Below are 17,884 nucleotides of genomic sequence, written 5' to 3' on the forward strand. Positions count from 1 at the left end.
GGTCACCATTTAGTGAAAAAGATTGCTTCCACTTGGACCGTGAGTCATTTCTCAGAAGTTAATTCTGCACAGAGCAGTCAGAACAGCCTCATTTATATGTGGTTAATATAATGATGAAGCTATGAGTTTTACTAAATGATTCACAGTCTGGGTGGAACCGATCTTGGATCCAAATGTGGGCCGCAGTCCATTTATTGGCCTAAAACTCTATTTTTTTTTCACATTTTCGGAAAACTGCACAGAGATGCACAAAGATTTCAGGAAAGTGTAGCAACCTTGACCCTATAACAGATCTAGGTCAATTCGCTGTTTTGAATTTTCCACACATCACTAAAACCTTCAACACTTTTCAATAACCTCACCAGGCTTAAAATAGAAATCATCTCACCCAATGACTGAATGAAACCTACTTCATGACTCAGTGTAGTTGGCCTTTGCCCAAACTCAGACCATTTCCACCCAGTTTTTGACAGATAAATAATTTATTTCCAAGAGGATATTTTATCTACATATATATATTTTTTAAATACATAAATACTAATGAAGATTGGTTTTATTTTGTGTGAAGAACATATTGGATATTTTGTCTATAGAACAATCATTTGACTGAAACTTCATATCATATTAACACTCACTACTCCTAGATGTTAATTTTATTTAGATCAACTCTAACTGCCTGAATCTTTGTATATTTTATCTAACAATTTATAGAAAGAAGTTATCAGAATGTATTAGAATGTCAGAACTAATGATGAATCTCATCTGCAAATAAATGTCCTGTTATAAATAATTGTATTGCATAGTCTTGTTTTTGTGTTTGTGACCATTAGATCAGTCAGTGACTCGAGTTTTTCAGTGGTTTGACTTTCTGTATCTCTTATAGTAACCAGGGTTGCAAATGAGATTGTTCAGCTGAAGCATTCTGAACGAGTTGTTTTCATGACCAAGAGCATAATGCATACTGCTACCAGCACTGTTTTTAGGAAAGAAAATCTGAGAGCATTATAAGGTGAAAAACATGGAGTAACAATAACTGAAGTGTTGCTGTATTGATGATTATCATTTAATAATATACTTATTGCTCAGTTGTTTGGTTCTACATTTTATTTAATCAAACATATAAACATGCATACATATACAAAACATTTTCCTGTATTAAATGTGTAATCTAGTACTCAGTGAAATGTTAGCACTACTTGTATTAGATTAATAGATTTAACATATGAATATATTTGAGATTAATAGATTGTGCTTGTATTGTTTTTTTTTTTTGCAAGCTACGTTAGATAGAACATCTGCTAAGTGAATGAGTGTCAGTAAAACTATACTGCGAGATTTCCAGCAAAAGGGCTGTAGATGGGTGGATGGTGAAAAGTGGGTGTATTCAATTACATTAAAAAAGCTTTTCTTTGGAGTAACATGCAATGGTACACAATTAAACCAGAAACATGTATTAAAAGAAAGAAATGGTGCTATTTAAAAATGAGATGGGAGGAAAAAATGGATTTTTCTACATAACAGTTCTGCGTGTTTCATTCATATTCTGGGTTTATCTGCTTGCCTGTGCATAGCTTATATTTATAATAAACTGTATACCAAATTTGGGCTTTTTATATCACTGTCTTCATCCAGTCATGTTAAGAGTTTTCTATGGTGGAGAAAACGCAAAAATTTCGCAAGAGAACGGCAAAGCTTTGAAAAATATTTTTTCCACCACCGTGCTCTTTTATGGGCTCCATAGAAACTTTTGAGCTCCTCGAGAAACTTTGCGTTTCGGTCCAAGGAATACAAAAAAAAAAAACATCTCGAGATTAAAGTCATTATAATGCGAGATTAAATTTCAATTAAATTTCAAGAAACTCATTGGATTTCGAGAAAAGTCATGTTTCCAGAAAAACTGGTTATTACTTTAGGATCGTTGATGGTTGTGTATGCCTCCTTCCACAGAACAAAACCATTAATGGAAATGCCGTAAGGTTTTAGTTAAGGTCAGCAGCTATTGAAAATATTGATATATTCTACTTACACTAAGTGACAAGAGCAGCATTTTTTAGTGATGTGTTACACTAAGTGAAAACGCTATATAAAAGCAGCAGATCTTTGCAATAAGTGTAAATAGTTATTAGATGCTATTTATACTTATGAATAGTGACAGATACTATTTGAACCTCAGTATTGTTGTACATTTACAGTTTATTCTCAACATTTTATTTAAACTTTTTTACTCTAAATTTAACGTTTTATTTTTTCTCAAAACACAATGACTTTATTCTCGAAATGTTATGTTTATTTTCATCATTTTATTTCAACTTGTTTTTCTTGTTTATTTATTTTTTCCCCCTCAAGTTTAATCATTACAATGACTTTAATCTAGAGATTTTTTTTATTGCTTGGCCCTAATCTGCCTCTTTCAACACAAAGGCCTTGAAATATAATTTTGCCTCCCATCTAACTTTTCTAAACCACTTGTGAACAAGCTTTTGAAATAACACACTCATCAAATAAATCTCTAAAACCATAACTAACATGGTTCACGTCCTATACCTAGTTCTAAAACATATAAATACAATTAAACTGTGTCTTCAAGCATTTTTAATCGTCTTTCTTTTCACACACATTTTCATGGTTTTCGGTTTCAAGAGCTGATGTAGATTCGTCTGGATCTGATGAAGTGGTGGCCTCTGGTCCAGCATCATGTTCTGTGAGATGTACGGCATCAACCAGCTCCGTCTCTAAAGCGGATAATCCCAGATTTACAGAATCTGTATTAAACAGCAAAACCTGTAAATCACATTCAGATCTGTATTTTGCAGGTTTATATGTATTATATTCCTGCACCCTTTCTCACCTTTCAGCATCGCTGTTATCTTCTCATCATCCACTGATGTATTGGCTGATTTCTCGCCCGTTGTGGAGGGTTGTGGAGTGGATGTGTTTGAGGTTGGTGTGTCTAGGTTTGAGAGGATCGGTGCATCTGAGGTTAGGGTTTGTGGGGTCGGGGAACCTGGGGATTGATTTTTGGGGATCTGAGCAGGTGGGGTTGAGGGACGTTCTGTACTTGGGGTTTGATTTTCCGAGGTCGGGGTAGCTCTAGTTTTATTTTGGGGGTTTGTATAAGCCAGGGTTGATGTTAGGGTTGGGATAACTGGGCTGGGTGTTGTGGGAACTGATCTGGTTGAAGGCGTTGTTGAACGACACGTGGGCACAGGAGTTGTAGGTCCAACAATCACGTTTCCATCTGCGTCGGCCAGATATGACACCACACCAAAATCACCCATGTTTTCGATCACATTCAACTGGCAAGAGCAAGAGGCACAAGTTACGTGGACGTACAAACGCAGTTCTCATATTAATCTTAATATCTTCTTCATCTGTATTTAGACACTATACATAATTCATTATACCCTGAGAGTGTGAAATTTGGCAAGGTAGTGAGGTGGAGTGAGATTATCTTGTATTCTTGTGTCTCTGACCAAAAGTACATGCATACAGAAAGTTGATAAAATGGATTGCATAATGCAAATCTACACCTATTTCTGTGCAGTAAGTTTTGTTTTGACAGTTGTGTGAATATAATAGTGTTAGTTGCTAATGTTTTGCATTTTTACACTAGTAAACGTACGCTAACCAATCGTTTTTCATACATTGTGCAAATTAATTGATTTAGTTTTTAATTACCTTGCACTGTGCACGTTTTGCACTGTGTAGGTTATATAAATAATATATAAATAAAATATATTTTTGCTAGACCTTCTCCAGTCTGGATTTAAGTTCAAGTTTATTTGTATAGTGCTTTTTACGATACAAATCGTTGCAAAGCAGCTCTACAGGAAATTAAGTTTCCACATTAAGTCAGTGTGCATCCAGCAATCTCTGTTTGCACAGGTTGTTAATGAAAATAAGGTAACACTTTATTTTTCAGTGTCCATGTTGCATGCACTTACTCTATTAATAACAGTAAATTATGCATAATTAAATGCAACTAAGCCCAAACCAAACCCTAACCATATAGTAAGCACATGTTGTTAATTAATATTACTCAGTACTTAAATATATAACTACACTGCAATAAGAACATCTTAAAATAAAGCATGTAGTATTGTACCAATACTGCATTAAAATGGTACATATTTACCATTTTTATTCTGGACATTTGGGTTATGAAAAACTATTTATGAACTGTTTTGTGAGAGTGTGCATGCTAAATCTGAAGTTGAGGGTAAAGTTAGTGACAGGTTGGTCCAGATGATGGGACATCAGCGGTCTCAGATGCAGAACTCAGGAAGGAGGGATGTGCATGATGAGGAAAGTGTAGAGATGAAACACAGAGAGGGAGTCGAGAGAATATGTGCTCCATTTATTGTAAACAACAGGAAGTCATCATTATCTGTGAGGTCAAACAGGAGGTGAAGTCATAACTGCTGTTACAATAGGATCGTACATGCAGTGATTCATTAGAAATGTGAAACATTATAGAGGATCCACTGAAAGCTCACAGCAGGGGCATGGATTCATTTAAACACCATTTAAAGATTTCTTTACAGCATTGATTGTAATATGGACTATTTGATGTTAATTTGTGAATCTAAACTGCTTTTCAGGACAGAGTAATGATAAACTATACAGAAATGGAGCATCCATTTGTCCCTCAACTCAAAAGTGTCAATCTTTCATGCACTTCAGTGCACCTGTTTCTTCTCAGTAAAACTACACAAGGAAAACCACTCACAACACAACCTGGAGTCAAACTGCATTCATTTTCTAATCTGGGCTTTAAAGTATTTCACTAACACCATGATGGAGAAAATGCTCAAGTAAGTAATGCAAGCTCTGAATCTAGATCTATACAGAAAAAGATTTGTTTCCAATTATAGCACTACTTTGACATTTTGGGTAGCTATGGATTAAAACTTGGACCAACTCTTTTCAATCTGCAACCAAGATATTAGCACCATGGTCTTACTCTCCACTGAGGAGATGCACTACCGGGCAAACGTTTGGAATAATTATGATTTTATTTTTTTTATTTTTTTTCAAAACTCTCTCATGCTCATCAAGTCTGCATAAAAAAAATCAAAATACAGTAACATTATTTTATTAGAATGATTTCTAAAGGATCGTGTGGCACTGAAGACTGGAGTAATGCTGCAGAAAATTCAGCGTTGCATCACAGGAATAAATTACATTTTAAAATGTATTTAAATAGAAAAGTGTTATTTTAAATAGTATAAATATTTAGCTTTTTTTACTGTATTTTTGATCAAATAAATGCAGCCTTGATGAGCAGAAGATTCTTTTTTTCAAAAACATAAAAGTTTTGACCAGTAATGTAGCTTCAGATTGTCAATGTAAATAGGGCATTACTGTCAACGTGTCATCTAAATCTGGCAGAATCTTTCTGGATCTTAGATTAGGTTTTTTTTTTTGTCACTTAGTTTTGCATAATCATCCTGTTTATTTTTTCTGTTTGGCTTGTTTTATTTTTTCTTGGCGGGTTCCTCGTCTGGGATGAAGACACTTACGGTGAAGTCGCCGCTCTCCGTGCCGTACTTGTTCTTTACCAGGATGCTGTACTTGCCGGAGTCAGACGTATTGACGCTGGTGATGGTGAAACTGGCAAACTTGCCGGACTCAAACTTGAGTATGAAGTGATCATTGGAAACCATCTCGCGCTCGTTCTTTAGCCAGGTGACCTCGGGTACGGGGTCGCCCCAGATATTGCAGGTCAGGTTCAGACACTATGAGAGAGGAGGGAAGAGACAGCTTTGTTATTTTTGTGTCTTTTCGAGCCATACATAGAAACATGTACGCTACCTTGCCCTCTTGGATGGTCACAACATCAGGCAGACCACCTGCCACACGCGCACGATCTGTAAAAAACAACAATTAGATGATTTCCAGTACACTCATAACATCTGCAGAAGATACAAATGCAGTGAAGGCCTAAGCATGTATTTCTGACTTCATCTACTCACTTCTCTCTGCAATAGCTGCAGCCCTGAGGACAAAAATTGAAGATGGGGAAAAAATCATATCATTAATTATTCAACCACTCAAGCTGAATAGTATCTGTCACAAACCACAAATCATTTTTGGTACTTACTTGAGTCTTTGAAATTCAGCATATGCTTCATCAAACGCTGAAAATATAAAAGTTCAATTTAAATGCATGATTATCATAAACATTGTGTTTCAAAGCCTCCTGAGCTACCTAATTAAACAGCAGTTTAAGCATTTGTATTCATTTTTCCTCATAAAAAAATTATATTTTAAATACATATTTTTTATGCATAAAAATGAATAGTACTAAAAATCATGTACATTCCTATGAGTATAGCCTAAAATCTGTTTTTATTTACATGGAGCTGCGCTGCTCATTGGAACCACAGTTTTAAGGTCACATAATCAGACCAATATACTGGCTTCATCTCAGTAATATCCTATTATCAGACATTTCATAAATTAATCCTGACTGACAGCAAGTGGTACATTTCTACAGTACAGAGAGCATCATGGCAGTACGGTTGGACTTCAATCTGCTGTTTGCTGCACTTATTGTGAAAAATTTTACTGAAAAATATCCTTTATCATAAAAGAAGTGCACTTTATCATAATTTTAAAAAGAGAGCTTATTTTGGAAATAATAATAATTTAAAAGAATGTACTTATGTTTGAGCTGAATGTAACATTTTCAGAAACTTAACTGCATGTTAATGACAGTTAAATGAAAATGTATTAGTTAAAATTTTTATTAAATGCAATTATCTGAACTTCAGAGTGATTTTGACCTACTTAAGTAGGACTTAAGTACTTTATAATTACTTGTATTGTCTTTGAAAGTACTGCCGAATGTACAGACAAGCTTTTATGATAAACTAAAATATTCTAATAATTCTATAAATATTCTATAAAATATCGTTTTTTTTTTTTTAAATATTCTTTTAAGATTTGAAGTACACTACAAGTGCACATTCAGTACAGATAAGTGCACTTATTTTTCACAAGGGGAGATCCCATCACAAAGTAAAGTAAACCATAATGAGATTTTTGCCCGCTCTGGCCATGGACAGGGTTTTTAAATTTTGGTCCAAGTACTTTCATTTTTCAGAGGAGAATAGATCTGACTGTTGCAGATCGACACTTAGTCACAGTCGTAATATAATAAAGGCATGTGTTTCCTCACCTTGTCCAGCCAGTTCCACAGTTCTGCGCAAACCTCCTTTCCCATCGAAGAACTCAATGGCGTATTTGCCTTTATCTTTCTCTGTGGGTTCAGAGATCTGCAGCCACAGCTGCTCTCCCACCACACCACTCTTAATGCGCTCGGTGAATGCGATCGCAGCATCCCTTTAATAAACACACACACACACTACAGTGAACACAAGTTGTAGCTTTTCAAGTCTTAGTACTGAGAAAGTAATAATGATGTTGGTTTGCGAAAGCTCATTTGCTAAACATGCATTTATACTATATGTTGCTTATATACATATTTATGTAAGCTGCATATTTCAGTTCATTAAAAAAATTCCTGACAATATAGTACGTAAAATATGGCCACGATTGAACTAAAATGAAGGAACGACAGAATAAAACATGCATGTGACTCGTGAGAATGATACAGTATATTTTTCTGCATGTCATGTGTGAGGCTCTGTAATTTAGGCAATTTCAAGATTTGCATAAAGTCTTCTTTTGAGGCTCAAATTTCTAACTAAACAATCACATGTTTAGCTGTGTATTAAACTTCAAATATGCTTGTCGAATTTGCTCTCTGAAATTTTCCTTAATGCTAGAAACAATGGCTACTGCCAACTGTTCGGTTTGTGCTCAACAGAAGAAGGAAACTCATTCAGGTTTGGGACAACTTGAGGGTGAGTACATTTGAATTTTAGTGAACTATCCCTTTAAACAAAGTCACATGTTCTTACTTGTGATGCCAGGTGACGTGTAGCTCGTCGTTGTAGTAGCTGACGAAGGAGTAAAGCCGGATTCCCTCCTCTGTGCTCTGGATCTTCAGTGGAGTGGAGGAGTTCGCTGGACAGAAAGAAAGCCAACATCGCTCACATGCTGCTAAAACTAAACATTTAAATGTAAAGATGTATAATGAGTGTGAAGAATCATTTACAACTAATTTAGGCTTGAAAATGACGTTGTAAATCTTACCAATAACACTGAAAACCTGGTTCATCAGGTCTTTGAATCCTGAAAAATATCAATTAAAAGATCATTTATGATGAGCAAAAAACACACTGATAATATCAGGAATAAACAAGAAATAAGTAGGACCAAATGGAAAATTTTCACATTTTTTTTGTAGCGATTGTTGTAGGAAATCTGTGGAATGGATTTAAATATGATCAAATGTTTTACTGGAGCTGAGAGTACAAGTGTTATGGGACAATTTATGTGTAAAATATATAACATTGCATTAAAATTACAGCACAAATTAGTGTAAGGAGTGAGTTTTATAATAGTAAAAGTACTTTTGAATCCCTTTTCTACTATGTTACCTTGGTCTGTGAGGTTGAGGGTGGAGGTGTCTTTGCCTCTGTCGTCCTTCAGAACTACTTCATATATACCAGCATCTTTTTTGGAGATCTGCCATTGACACAAACAAACACAAAATGCATTAAAACTAACATAAGCCTACCAGTTTAAGTGTGTGTGATGTCCAATCTAACACTAAAAGTGTTAAAAAAAGCCAGACTTCTCTGAGTTGCACGTCTTTAGCGTAACAATTTCACAACAGGGACAAAAGCAGGAAGAAAATAATGTAGAAAGAAAGATGAAAACTTGAAAGAATAGGAAGACAGAGGCACAAAACAACAAGTATGACAGAAACTGATGAAGATAAAGTAATTAATTAAAGTCCAAAAGACATAATGACATGTTTGTGATTTATATGTATGTTTGTAGCAATAGCCAACAATACATTGTATGGGTCAAAATTATAAATTTTTCTTTTATGCCAAAAATCATTAGAATATTAAGTAAATATCATGTTCCATGAAGATATTTTGTAAATGTCCTACCATAAATATATCAAAGCTTAATATTTGATTAGTAATATGCATTGCTAAGAACTTCATTTGGACAACTTTAAAGGCAATTTCCTCAATATTTTAATTTTTTTGCACCCTCAGATTCCAGATATTTAAATAGTTGTATCTCAGCCAAACAGTGTCCTATCATAACATAAATGGAAAGATTATTTATTCAGCTTTCAGGTGATGTATAAATCTCAATTTATAAATTTTTTTACCTTTATGACTGATTTTGTGGTCCAGGGTCACATATTATGTTGTAAAACATTAAACAGGTGTTTATGTCATTGTATTGTATGTTATATATCTTGCTATAAAAATAAGACTAGAATAGAATAGTGACCACGCTATTTAATTTTTTCACAAATATTAACACTTTAACATGTAATAATAATGCACGCTATGTATTTCAACAGGCTGCATACTTTCGTTACCTGTCCTTTAACACATTTATTCCTGTAAAAAATAAACTGTGGCCATAAATTTATAAATCATTGAGCATGATTTATTAATTAATTCCCATGATTTAAGTAAAAAAAAGCAAGATTTAACTAAAACCAAGGAATAAAATGTGCTTGAAACTAGTGGGAATGTCTTTTTTTCATGTCATGTGCAGGGCTTTGTTCTTTTGATATTTTTAAGGTTTGCTAAGGTCTGGAGACATTTATTCTTGTTAATTATTGCAGAATTTTCAGTGTTTATATTGCCTGTGCAATTTGATGTGAATTAAGGAATTTTAGAGGAGGAAAGTCAGATATAATAGCAATACCAATTTTTCTTTTAGTTAATCGTTAACTAAACATCTCTCCTTAATATTTAAATGCTTGTGGAGGCCGTATTTGTCACCTGGTAAGTTGTTGACCATGAGTGTGAGAAATGCTGCTCACCTGAGCGATCTCCAAAGTCAACACTCCTTCAGAGAAATCCAGTTTCTCATTGACCTTAATCTCTCGTCCATCCTTATACCACAGCGCCACAGAGTCTTTCTTCATATTAGCTACCTGCATCACATGTTAGTATGTCAGTAATAAAGAAACCGGCAGCATTACAGTTGAATTGTAGTGTTTAATCAGAGAGACGGCTCACCTTACACTTCAGTCTCACACAGCACTCAGGTGTGACTTCATAACCCAGATACTCCACGAAGTGTGGACCTTACAGAGCATAAACAGCATGATTAATGTGCAAACAGTATCTGAAATGAAATACTACAATACTACTATCTGCCTATTTTTAAATGCAGATGTAAGATTTTTTTATCTTGAATGTGCAAGACTTCTGATTCATTCGCTGCTATAAGTAAATAAATAAATAGAAGAATAACAAAGAACAGTAAACGATAGAAGTATTTGTGATACAAACCACTTTGTTTATAATTATGGCAATACATTGACATATTATGATAAGAACTAACGTTTTGCAATTGCAAGCAGCATAACAAGTTTTTTTGTACAGCTATGATAACTGTAAGTGATTGACACCGGAATCCTCAAACATTCAAGTTACAAATGACCGTATCCACTCTTACGTGAAAAGCAAGGTGGATAGATGTGTAGAATATTTGCCAAAATGTGCATTATTAAATAACTAGTTCAGACTCTAACTTCTGATCAGTGTTATTTTAGTAAAATTGACATTTTATTTTTGTTTTGTTTTTGAATTAATTTGATTTTTATATCATTTTTATTTTAGTAATTTTGTTCATGCTTTTTTTTGTTTTTTAAGAATATGTCCATATAGTTTTTTATAAATTTTAGTTTATTTACTTTTAGTATATCAAGTTTACTAAGTTGTGTACTAACTAATCAAGTAACGTAATGGAAATTGGAAATATTGTACGGGAACTAGCTGAAATAAATAAGTAAATAAATAAATTGAATTAAATTAATAATAAATTTAATAAAATAAATTTAATTTAATAACAAAGTAAATGAAATAGTTTTATTTCAGTTAATATTTATTTTAATTCAACCACTGATTTTTATGGTTTTATGGTTTTAGCTTTAGTTAACGATAATAACCTCGCTTCTGATTAGATGAGCCGTGTTTGAGGATGTTGCAAAATGTCCATAAATGCACAGCTGTGACAGCACATTAAAACAGACTTCTGTGTTTTCCAGAATATAAATTATTTATTATTTTTATAATCTGAAATGTGCTGTGATGTATATTCCAAAACGACTTATATATAATGCAATTAAAAACACATTAGAAACTAATAAGATTCAACTGTGCTATTTTGAACCAGTGTGATGTACTGTCAGGCGCAACTTATTTACTGCAAATTAATTAACCTAATGGTCACTTCACATCAAGGGCCAGTTGCACCAGCTGTATGAATTAAAACTAAGCCTAAGCCAATTCATGCTAAACTGTTGCACCATTGCACTTAGTGTAAACTAAATATTTCAATGAATGAAGGCAGATTTACTGATAAATTGACAGATTTACTGAATTACATCATTGTAAAATGATCAATGGACACCAGTTACTGCATTAAACGTGTAAATTAGTGAAGTCATATGATAAAGATGTATTATATTACTGTTTGAAACATTATTGAATACTTGTTCACAAGCATTTTTAAATAATACTGCAGCGCAATTACTGCGCATATAATCATACCTTGCTTTCTAATCCATTCTTTTTTCTGGAACTCTGATTCCTTCTGTAACTGCTTGAACACTGAAGGAAATGAGATGCCGTTATTGGTACACACTCTATACATGAGATGCATACTGTATATGTGATTTAGATGTACCATCTCCGATCAGCACTAGACTGGACTGGTTAGTGGCTTTGCCATCTTGAAGCTGGAAAGTGAACGTTCCCTCGTCCTCTTTGCCCAGAGACTCCATGAACATCTCAATGATGCCAGTATTTTTATCAAAGTTCATCTTGTATTTCTACAACACAGAGAATCTGTTAATGCAGAAGCAAGTCAAAGGACTATTTCCAGTCAATAGCATGTGTAATGCTTCATCTGCTGCGTGTTTGTTTCTGTGTTCCTCTAACCTCTCCCTGGTGGATCACATTGTCATTGAATACATATTCAACTTTTCCATTGGCAGAGATTTTCTCAGCCTGCAACCAGAAGCGAACTTTGCCCTTCTCCAGCAGCTCCACGGCCAGCTCTGTCTTCAGAGGGATGACTAGAGAGGAGGGATGAAAACGTTTTGAAAACATTAATTCTATCCTGAATAATATCCATTGTTTTGGAGACCTATGGCTGGATGGGAGTTGTACAGAACCTTGATACATATGCTCTGTTTTTGTATTGAAACGCAATGTCGTAACCAGGCATGATGCAATCGATAAACTGGCAAGCAACACATTTTTCGTGCTAAACAAGCTTTTGTCTTAAAGCTGTAGTCTGTAACTTTTTTTGGTTAAAAATTATCCAAAATCAATATTTGAGCAAGTACATAACCAGCCGGTGTTCAAAACTATTGCCTTACTTTAGCCCAATTCAAAACGGTTAGCTTATAGTAATGTTTTCAGACTTTGAGTTGTACTGGTAGGTTTTCGCGGGAAGTTCGAGCATGTCATTACATCACATCTGTAAATGTCACACCTCTGGACTTTTTGTTGTGTTTTCTTCCCTCATGTGCCCATGACCTAGTTTTCCCTCGTGTCTGATTGTGTCATTCTGTTCACCTGTGTTCTATTAATTATCCTCATTTGCTTTAGTATTTAAGTTCTAGTCAGTCCTGTGCTCCCTCGGCCGGTATTGTAAGTGCCTATGCCTTCCTTTGTGGATTATACCTTCTGTGGATAATTAAAGACTGTTTGACTTAATCTTCTTCTTCGGGCGCGTTTGCTACACCGTAGCATGACAGTAAACATAATGAAGTTGTCCCGGCTACTATATCGCATGTGAGGATCCTGCAGATGGTGCAGATGGTGCATTCTCACAGCAGCTGGAATAATTAAATTTATAATTTTAAAGGTGGATTGTAATCCAGAAAGAATTATGTGTTTATGAAACGCATGCGACTGAAGTTAAATTATATTCCCGTTTTAAATGTGCATCTGATTACAGATAGCCTGGGATTACACAATATTTGTATTTTAAAGAGAACCAGTTTAAACGAAGAATAATTTGCTTTTTGGGTTAAAAGAATTTCTTTTATAGAACAGCATACATTGTTTACGTATGTGATACTCTCCAAAATGGCGCTATAGGGCGAAGGAGGCGAATTGTTGAATAAAGTTGATATTTTTGTTTCTTTATGCACAAAAGGTATTCTCATAGCTTCGTAAAATTACGGTTGAACCACCGATGTCACATGGATTGTTTTAATGATCTCCTTGCTTCGTTTCTGAGCCTTGATCGTGTTAGGATCCTTGCTGTCTATGGAGGGTCAGAGAGCTGTCAGATTTAATAAAAAACATCTTAATTTGTGTTCTGAAGATGAACGAAGGTCTTACGGGTTTGGAACGACATGAGGGTGAGTAATTAATGACATAATTTTCATTTTTGGGTGAACTATCCCTTTAAGTGTATTAATTTAAAAGTATTATAAAGCATTATTTCCACAAAAAGTACTCTTAAAAGTATGTTAAAAGGTACAGGATTGAGCAAGTGCTCACACAATCAAAATAAAAAGTTAATGAATTGTTTCAGGAGTGCATGTGATGTTTACTCACTGGGGAATTTGTGGTCGTGGCTGACCTTCAGGAGTTCTTTTAGCGCTGTGAGGAACAGGACAGAGAAAAGATCAGAATCAATAACCAGTGTTAACTTGGTAAATATAAAAATGAAAAAGGTCAATGAACTCACTTTCCTCAGAGAGTGTGTAGCTGGCAGAGGCTCCATCAGTGTGTGTCACAAAACAAGAGTAGATACCCAGGTCGTCTTCTGAAGGTGTTTTAAAGATGGCTTTGGACCTACAGACCAATATCAAAGAATTGAGATGAACCTATGCTAATCTTTTTTTTTTTTTTGTAGTTATAGCTCCATAATGTGATGAAATTATTTGCTACCGTTAATAAATAATATATTTTTGCCAATATTCAGCCAAAGAGATTTTTAAATATGATTGATCAGAAGGTATACAAGTTGGTTTGAAGGGATAGTTCAACTAAAAATACAAAGTCTGTCATCATTTACTGAACCTCATGTCTTTCCAAACACTCATCTTTGAAATAAAAATTAAGATATTTTTAATATTCTCTCATGGTTTAGTCCATCAAAGTCTATTAACAAACAGAAGCTCAAACATGCATGCAGAACCAATGAAGTTTGTTCTCACATGTCAAGCAAGCATATTTGAGCCATATTGCTCAATTTACCATATTTGACGTGCTCTATGTATGTTAATTTGTCAATAATTATATGTGAATAAAAGCCTGTTCACCATATAAAACAACCGTGTCTCTTCAGAAGACTTGGATTAAACTGCTTGATTCAAATGGATAACTTTTTACTGTCTTTATGTACTTTTTGAAGCTTGAAACTGTTGACTACCTAGACTTTCAATGGATGAATAAAAATGAAGATTAAAGTAATAGTTCACCCAAAAATGAAATTTGCTGTTAAAAATCATCTTAATGCTAGATTTGTTTCTTACAAACATGCAGCTTTTCGTTTCTCAAGACTTTAACTGATAAATTGGAGTGGTGTGGATTATTGTGATGTTTTTATCAGCTGTTTGGACTCTCTTTCTGACGGCACCCATTCACTGCAGAGCATCCATTGATGAGACACTGATGCAATGCTACATTTCTCCAAATCTGTTCTGAAGAAACCGACTAATGTAAATCTTGAATGGCCCGAACGTGAGTAAATTTCAGTCAAGTTTTTATTTTTGGGTGAGCTTTTTCTAAAAAGGCAGTGGCTAGATGCTATTTACACTAAGTACAAATAACAATGGATTCTATTTAAACTAAGTGAAAATAGCATTATTTGTTAGCAATATGCTATTTATACTAAGTGCAAATAGTGCAAATGTTTATTAAAACGATTAAATGGATGCAGCTTTGGGATACAGCCCCCCCTACACCTACCCTAACCCTAACCAATAAACACCCGTGAGGCATGTTATTTCAAATTCAATTATTTCCTTAATTTTTGATGAACTCAAATGCCTTTCTGATGTGATATGTGATGCGAAAAGGGAGACGAACGAGTTCGGCAAAAGGCGGATTCTAACTCGGGTCGATCACATCAAAAAGTAATTGCTACGCGATTTAGCTACACTACTGAAGCTGCTGTTTAGCTGGCGTCTTTTGAAATGTTGTCTAACCCTACCACATGCTAGTGGGTGAAGTTAGTGTAAATAGCCTCTGCCAACAAAGTGGGCTATCTGCATTTAGTGTTAAGTGCAAGATAGGCCTATTTTCTGATGAATAAAGGTCTTATGGGTTTGAGGTACGACATGAGGGTGGTTAAATAATGAGTTTTGTTTGAACTAACCCTTAAAGATATTATTTTAAATTCAATAATTAATAATTTAACAAAACTCATTATTAGCACATCCGCACTTACTTGTTACCCTTGGTCTCTAAGGTCATGCGTTCAGGTTCTGCCATTTCCACGTAGTTCTTGGACCAAACGAATTTGGAGTCGGCGGTGAGGTTAGAGCACTCAAAATTCAGTGAAATGACGCCATCATCGTCAACATTCACAACTATCTCTGTAGTACCTGTGAGAAAGAAATGGCTTGTTGGCTTTTGTAGAGAATAGTTAAGTCTTGTTGTTTTTCGGTTTGTTTTAGGATTAACCTGGATTTAAGTAGAACTCATCACTTTCTAAAGCACCCACTGTTAAGATTACGTGTTTGTGTTGTTTTGTCCTTTCCAGTTCACTCTGATGTACCCACATATGGTTTTCTTCAACATATATTCTGAATCAGGTTCAGCATGGTCTGCTTCAACTTAAAGTCAGCAGTATTTACAATCCTTTTCACTACTGTAATGACCGATTCCTCAGAATGGGATATTTAATGGAAAAATGGCTGATTTTATCCATCAGGAATTGATTGGTTGATGAAAAGTATTCTCTATACTACCTGTGTTTGGAGATTAGGGGTTAAAAAATAAGGAGTAGTGGCATCACCCAAAAAAAAAAGATTTCAGAGTTATATCAAGTTATTTGGAAAAAGATCATGAAAACAAAAGTATGAATTGTACACATGAAGACAAGGAACAAGTTTCTTTTCACATTGGTTTTAAACGTATCTGCCATAGCTATTTGCAGTACAATAAAATGTTGTTTGAGAAATTCTGGTTTAGTTCAGTTTAGTACCTGGTTTAGTCACAGCCTCAACCGGTTCTGTAGGATCTGATGCTTTTCCTACACCAGCCTTGTTCTGAGCGCGCACACGGAAAACATACGATTCCCCCTCCTTCAGATCCTTGATCTAGATCAACAGAAACAAACAACCTTTACTACCGTAAACCTACCGTTGTGAATAAAGAAGTGAACTTAATTATATTAACTGTGAACTTATAGTGTAATTCAAATCTTAAAAGTAAAACAAAAACTGTAGTACTTGCAGATAATATAATATTAATGAAATCAAGGCCTTAAAGAGAGACACTTTCATGTCTGTCTCTTAACACACTTAAGTACACTTTTAAAAAGTGCACTTTGTAATAATGTCAAATTAAAAGTTTTGAGTCATTGTTTTAATTATCTTTTGTTGTGCTTATTTTGACATCCTAAAGCTACGAAGCCCCGCACATGACATGCAGGAAAATTTTTTAGTAGGCTAAATCGTGTTCACGATTTATTTTTTGTTCCCTATTTTGCAAGTCGAGGGAACCAAATAGTAATAGCAAGTGATTTAGTATTTTTTTCTTGCATGTCATGTGCTCGGCTCCGTATAAAGCTCATGTAAAGGTTAAGGTTTATATATTATAAATGTACTAAATTGCATCTATCATTACAAATGTGTAATTACAAATATATTTAAATACGTGACACAATTTTCAACAGAAATGACATTAAAGTGTATTTTAGCTTACCATAAATGCTTGTCAATACATTCAGCAGTACTTTAACCAAGACAATCAAAGTAATTATGAAATTACATATAAAGATGTACTCCTACTTAAGTGGATCAGAAAACACTCTAAATTTGAGCTAAATGCATGTAATATTAATTTAAACTGTAATACATTTTCATGTAATTACAATGCAACTAAGTGTCCTAAAACATTACATTCAGTATATTATTTACGGAAAATGTTTTTTTTTTTTTTTTTTTTAGTTTTCTAAAGAGTACTTTTTTTTTCTCAAGTGTATGCCAATGTCACAACATATGCATGCAACTATATGCATACAAACCTTCTTGAATGTCTTGTCAGTAGCTTTCTCATTGACTCCTCTCCACATCTCAAAGTCTGCCTCAGCCTCTTTGATATCAATGTAGAATCCATTGACAGGATCACGACCCTGGTAGACAGGCGGTTTCCAGAGCAAGACCAGAGAGTCCTTACGCACCTCTTGTACTTGGAGGTCATGGGGTGGTCCTAAAAACAGGTTTTAAGTATAGAGAATTTCAGACAGAGCCGATGTGATGAACAAGTGGAAATGTACTTTAAGTACATTAAGCAATACTAAATGAGTCTTCAAATTTTAGTTAGTTATTTGATTCAAGTTAAATATCAAATTAACCCTACTTCCAGATTTCTGAATGATGTGCTTTAAATCTACAGTGTATTTTATTCTATTGGAATTATAACAGTCATGGGAAATTGATGTCCTAAGGGTCTAAGGACTAAGGACTACAGATTATCAGTGTGTTCAGTATCCCCTTGTGAAAAATAAGTATGCTTAATTGTATTTAATGTGCACTTGTAGTTTTAAAACCTTAATAGTATATATATATATA

General features: G+C 34.4%; 1 protein-coding gene across 9 annotated transcripts in view; it reads right to left on the reverse strand.

Moving 5' to 3' along the window:
• Positions 1 to 1,035: 1,035 nt before the first annotated feature.
• LOC306872726 (myomesin-1-like) overlaps positions 1,036 to 17,884 on the reverse strand; it is a 46,728-nt gene continuing 29,879 nt past the window's right edge. For 5 of the 9 annotated variants that reach the window (XM_079421482.1, XM_079421481.1, XM_079421479.1 and 2 more), the window contains 20 exons: positions 17,338 to 17,522; positions 16,294 to 16,408; positions 15,535 to 15,691; positions 13,828 to 13,934; positions 13,695 to 13,739; positions 12,060 to 12,196; positions 11,806 to 11,950; positions 11,670 to 11,729; positions 10,131 to 10,198; positions 9,932 to 10,045; positions 8,511 to 8,598; positions 8,164 to 8,202; positions 7,929 to 8,034; positions 7,184 to 7,347; positions 6,104 to 6,140; positions 5,976 to 5,998; positions 5,815 to 5,870; positions 5,523 to 5,738; positions 2,849 to 3,296; positions 1,044 to 2,762 (listed from right to left, as the gene is read on the reverse strand). In XM_079421482.1, the coding sequence (XP_079277608.1) occupies positions 2,593 to 2,762; positions 2,849 to 3,296; positions 5,523 to 5,738; positions 5,815 to 5,870; positions 5,976 to 5,998; positions 6,104 to 6,140; positions 7,184 to 7,347; positions 7,929 to 8,034; positions 8,164 to 8,202; positions 8,511 to 8,598; positions 9,932 to 10,045; positions 10,131 to 10,198; positions 11,670 to 11,729; positions 11,806 to 11,950; positions 12,060 to 12,196; positions 13,695 to 13,739; positions 13,828 to 13,934; positions 15,535 to 15,691; positions 16,294 to 16,408; positions 17,338 to 17,522 (2,480 nt within the window). In that variant the 3' untranslated portion in view covers positions 1,044 to 2,592. Of the gene's footprint in view, positions 2,763 to 2,848; positions 3,297 to 5,522; positions 5,739 to 5,814; positions 5,871 to 5,975; positions 5,999 to 6,103; positions 6,141 to 7,183; positions 7,348 to 7,928; positions 8,035 to 8,163; positions 8,203 to 8,510; positions 8,599 to 9,931; positions 10,046 to 10,130; positions 10,199 to 11,669; positions 11,730 to 11,805; positions 11,951 to 12,059; positions 12,197 to 13,694; positions 13,740 to 13,827; positions 13,935 to 15,534; positions 15,692 to 16,293; positions 16,409 to 17,337; positions 17,523 to 17,884 lie in introns of all 9 variants that reach the window. The other 4 variants (XM_079421486.1, XM_079421484.1, XM_079421485.1 and 1 more) reach the window with 1 other exon arrangement.

Source organism: Barbus barbus, assembly GCF_936440315.1.
Source record: "Barbus barbus genome assembly, chromosome: 1".
NCBI classification, from domain to species: Eukaryota; Metazoa; Chordata; class Actinopteri; order Cypriniformes; family Cyprinidae; genus Barbus; species Barbus barbus.